Source organism: Priapulus caudatus, unplaced genomic scaffold (genome assembly GCF_000485595.1).
Source record: "Priapulus caudatus unplaced genomic scaffold, Priapulus_caudatus-5.0.1 Scaffold845, whole genome shotgun sequence".
Classification (NCBI taxonomy): domain Eukaryota; kingdom Metazoa; phylum Priapulida; class Priapulimorpha; order Priapulimorphida; family Priapulidae; genus Priapulus; species Priapulus caudatus.
In genome coordinates, this window is record NW_014577906.1 from 36,889 (window position 1) to 41,008 (window position 4,120).

Genomic DNA, 4,120 nt, shown 5'->3' on the forward strand with positions numbered 1-4,120 from the left:
ACTGCTGCATACACTGATAAGGGAGGGTCATCCCACTGCTGCTTACACTGATAAGAGAGGGTCATCCCACTGCTGCATACACTGATAAGGGAGGGTCATCCCACTGCTGCTTACACTGATAAGAGAGGGTCATCCCACTGCTGCATACACTGATAAGGGAGGGTCATCCCACTGCTGCTTACACTGATAAGAGAGGGTCATCCCACTGCTGCATACACTGATAAGGGAGGGTCATCCCACTGCTGCTTACACTGATAAGAGAGGGTCATCCCACTGCTGCATACACTGATAAGGGAGGGTCACCCCACTGCTGCATACACTGATAAAAGAGGGTCACCCCACTGCTGCATACACTGATAAGGGAGGGTCATCCCACTGCTGCATACACTGATAAGGTAGAGGGAGGGTCACCCCACTGCTGCATACAGTGAGAAGGTAGAGGGAGGGTCACCCCACTGCTGCATACAGTGAGAAGGTAGAGGGAGGGTCACCCCACTGCTGCATACAGTGAGAAGGTAGAGGGAGGGTCATCCCATGCTGCATACAGTGAGAAGGAAGGATGACCTCACTGCTGCTTACACTCGGGCGGGTCGATCGAATCTTCGGATGTGTGCCTCCGGAACATTGCTGACCAGCTGTTCTCAGGGTTAGACAGAGGGTTCCTCTGCGCAGGTGGCGCCGCTGTAGTCGCCTTGGTCGCCGCCGTAGCCGTAGTCGCCGCCGCCGGCTGCATGTCCGGCGTGGCTGGCTTTGCAGGAGGCACGCTGGCGCTTGCAGTGGCTGGGACCACCCTGGGACTGTTCGTTAGACCTGCGCCGCGCGTCGACGAGAACAAGTGAGCAATCGACGGCACGCATAATAGAATGAGTTCATTGGATTTCGTGACAACGTTAAGAGCAAATTCGTTTTATGCTTAATCCACGTTTATTGACCTGTTAATGAAAGTTTTCAACAATTTTAAGGTGTTTTTGGCAAGTTAAATGACATTGCATGGACAGTTTCTTGTCAGATGGAAATACATCGTAAAAGTAATGGCAGGAATTCGATCTAAAATGAGTGGAATTACTTTACTGTGCACGAGACTTGCTTAATTTACCTCTTATCCGTTTTTTTAAAGCTGAGAGAATTACATATAATTACAGTATTTGTTTTTTAATTTAAAAGATGCAATGTGTATCAGGAATGAGCAAGTGAAAATGTAATATTTGGGGAAAAATATATTCATTTTCACAACACACACACATACCTTCCAAAAGTTCAATACATAATATTTAAATGACTATTATATAAGCATCTTACACATTACTATTTATTTATATAATTTGTAACTTGATCGTAACAATTAATGTTATCAGGAGTGAATAATAATAGATTATAATAATCTATTATTATTCACTCCTGCTGTTATCATTAGAACATAGTTTGCAATGTAATTTGTTCGTACCTCCACACGGAGTTCGTTCGCTTACACTGCCGCTACTGCTGGCTGCGGGGGCAACGTCTTCTATCGCTGCCTGCTGCATCAGTTGCTCACGGCTCCGACAATTACAGAGCTTTATCAACGCTCGCAACCTGTTGACTTGGTTCTTCCTTCTTGTCACCTCCTCGCTAAAAACGCACGACACGAAAAATCGATAGTAAACGTAGATTCACCAACGTGACGCGAAAAGTTTAAAGTAAACGTAGATTCACCAACGTGACATGAAAAGTTTAAAGTAAACGTAGATTCACGAACGTGACACGAAAAGTTTATAGTAAACATAGATTCACCAACACGACATGAACAATTTTTGTAAACGTAGATTCACCAATGTGAAGTCTCCGTTCCATTCGTTAAACTCTCAAGTATATTAAAGGGACGATTATGCGAATGGTACAGCTGACCCTACTATAAATTCCCGGTTATCATTTAATAGTTATCAATCGATGAAAAATCAATAAATGGAAGTCTTATCGCAAAGAAAAGATCAACGAATGCTTACGATAGACACTGCTTCTCCCTTTTCAAGCGAGATATATTTGCCTGCGCTTCGAAATAGAGAAACTCTCCCACAACGCCACTGCGGGTGCTAAATTGCACACCTTGGTTGTTCCCTGAACCTGTAACAAACACAGATGTGCAAACTTGATGCAAATCACGCAGACAACGCACCAAAATTTAAGTCAGGCCCTAAAAAAAGCAGTGCATGACGCCGCGCTACACTACTAACATCAGAGGTTAATAATGACAAATTGTCATTATTAACCCCTGCTAACATCTCTGTGATCCTAATTAATAACAACTTATCTGCTAACACGGCGGTAACAGGGTGACCGCAGCGTGATGACCGCTTGACCGCCACGCTCACCTGTTCCCCCTGTTGCTGCTCTCGCACTGGTCAGTTGCTTTTCGGTATCGGCCAGCTGCTGCTGGACACCGCGCAGCTCTCTCGTCGCTGCCTCCAGCTTCGCGTTATCCTGCTTCAGCCGCTCCCTGACCGCTTCCTCCTCAGCCAGCTTCCTCTGGGCTCCCCTGAGCTCAGCCGCATTCTCCTCCTTCATCCGCTCCCGCTGGCTCGCCTCCTCCCTCAGCGCCTGGCCCAGCCTCTCCACTTCCTTCTGTGACGCCTTTCGCTCCTGTTAGACAGTAGGGCAGATTAGGTAAAAAATCATTCAGATAGCCATACAAGCATCAAATTTTGAGTGTTTCACGGATAGGCCACTAATTCACAAAAGAACGTTAGTTTTGCTCCTGTAGAAGCTCCTGTCAAGGCGCGTTAGTTCAAACGACGCACGCCACCTGTGTGACATGCACCGCGTGGTTGCAGATCAAGATAACGGGGCCATTGAAAAAAGATCTTCATCTTTCGACCGAGATTTAGTAATGGAAATGTGAGTGTTCTCGCATGAATGTTTTTCAGCTCGAGGAAAGCGACAAAACAGCACCCGGACAAGTGCCGCAAAAATCAGGTCGCAGGAGCGTAAGTCATGCGCGTATTTTCACAGGAGCGTAAGTCATGCGCATGTTTTCACAGGAGCGTAAGTCATGCGCGCATTGTCGCGGGAGCGTAAGTCATGCGTGTATTGTCGCAGGAGTGTAAGTCATGCACGTATTGTCGCGTGACCGTAAGTCATGCATGTATTGTCGCAGGAGTGTAAGTCATGCGTGTATTGTCACAGGAGTGTAAGTCATGCACGTATTGTCGCAGGAGCGTAAGTCATGCGCGTATTGTCGCAGGAGCGTAAGTCATGCGTGTATTGTCGCAGGAGCGTAAGTCATGCGTGTATTGTAGCAGTAGAGACATCTTGAAGCCTACCTAGGACCTTCCGTATACCCGGTATTGTGCTTCCCACTTTGGTCCTACTCATGGCATTGTCCCACCGACTGTAAGTGCCAATCTAAACCAATGTATCCAACTCAGATATCCCAGCCACTTCCCATCCACTGAAACTTCCAAGCTAATCTACGTCTGTCTCACAGCTAACCCATCAACCCCATCAAAGAAAAACTCAAGATATAAACACGAGAGAAAGGCTAGTTTTTTAACGTCTTGTGAGATAAAGCTGAAAGTTAGAAAGAAGGTTGGAAAGAAGCATTATATGTTGCGACGAGGTCAAACCCAGCCGTTTATCGATGACGAGGAGTGATGAATACTTCTCACTGAAGCCCCTGGCGCTCCCACACCCGCACCCAATCCTCTACGAATGCGCAGCAGCATCACTCCTGCTTCTGTCGCTTGCACTCACCTCCGCTTCGCGTCGGTGGGTCTTCCCAAGGGAGGCAAGCTGAGCGGTGAGCTTGTCCTCAACATCCTCCGCACGACTGATCTTTGACTTCAAGTCAGCAACGACCTTATCCAGGTCTTCGGCCCTAACTCTCGCCTCGTGGAACTTCTTGTTAATCTGACAGAGCATAAATTCCAGGCGTGAACTGACACGCCGGTGCAGACGTTTCATGGTGCAAGATTAATTACAAATGGTTATTACAAATTACAAAAAAAATTTTTAATGGTTTTGTAGGGCGAGGCAAGTGCTGCTCTCTACCGATTTCTAAACCTCTCTGTTCTTGGCCTTCCCAGACACTCAGGCTACGAGCATAGACCCAAGGAATTCCATACGATTACTTGTTTTCTCACCGAAT

At 46.8% G+C, this 4,120-nt stretch overlaps 1 protein-coding gene across 1 annotated transcript in view; it reads right to left on the reverse strand.

Annotated features, from left to right (window-relative positions):
- Window positions 1-37: 37 nt before the first annotated feature.
- The window catches only part of LOC106813931 (stress response protein nst1-like), a 7,599-nt gene continuing 3,516 nt past the window's right edge, over window positions 38-4,120 (reverse strand). The window contains exons 4-8 of the mRNA XM_014818173.1: window positions 3,727-3,884; window positions 2,349-2,616; window positions 1,983-2,100; window positions 1,445-1,608; window positions 38-810 (exon numbers count right to left, since the gene is read on the reverse strand). Coding sequence (XP_014673659.1) covers window positions 566-810; window positions 1,445-1,608; window positions 1,983-2,100; window positions 2,349-2,616; window positions 3,727-3,884 — 953 coding nt within the window. The 3' untranslated portion in view covers window positions 38-565. The remainder of the gene's footprint in view (window positions 811-1,444; window positions 1,609-1,982; window positions 2,101-2,348; window positions 2,617-3,726; window positions 3,885-4,120) is intronic.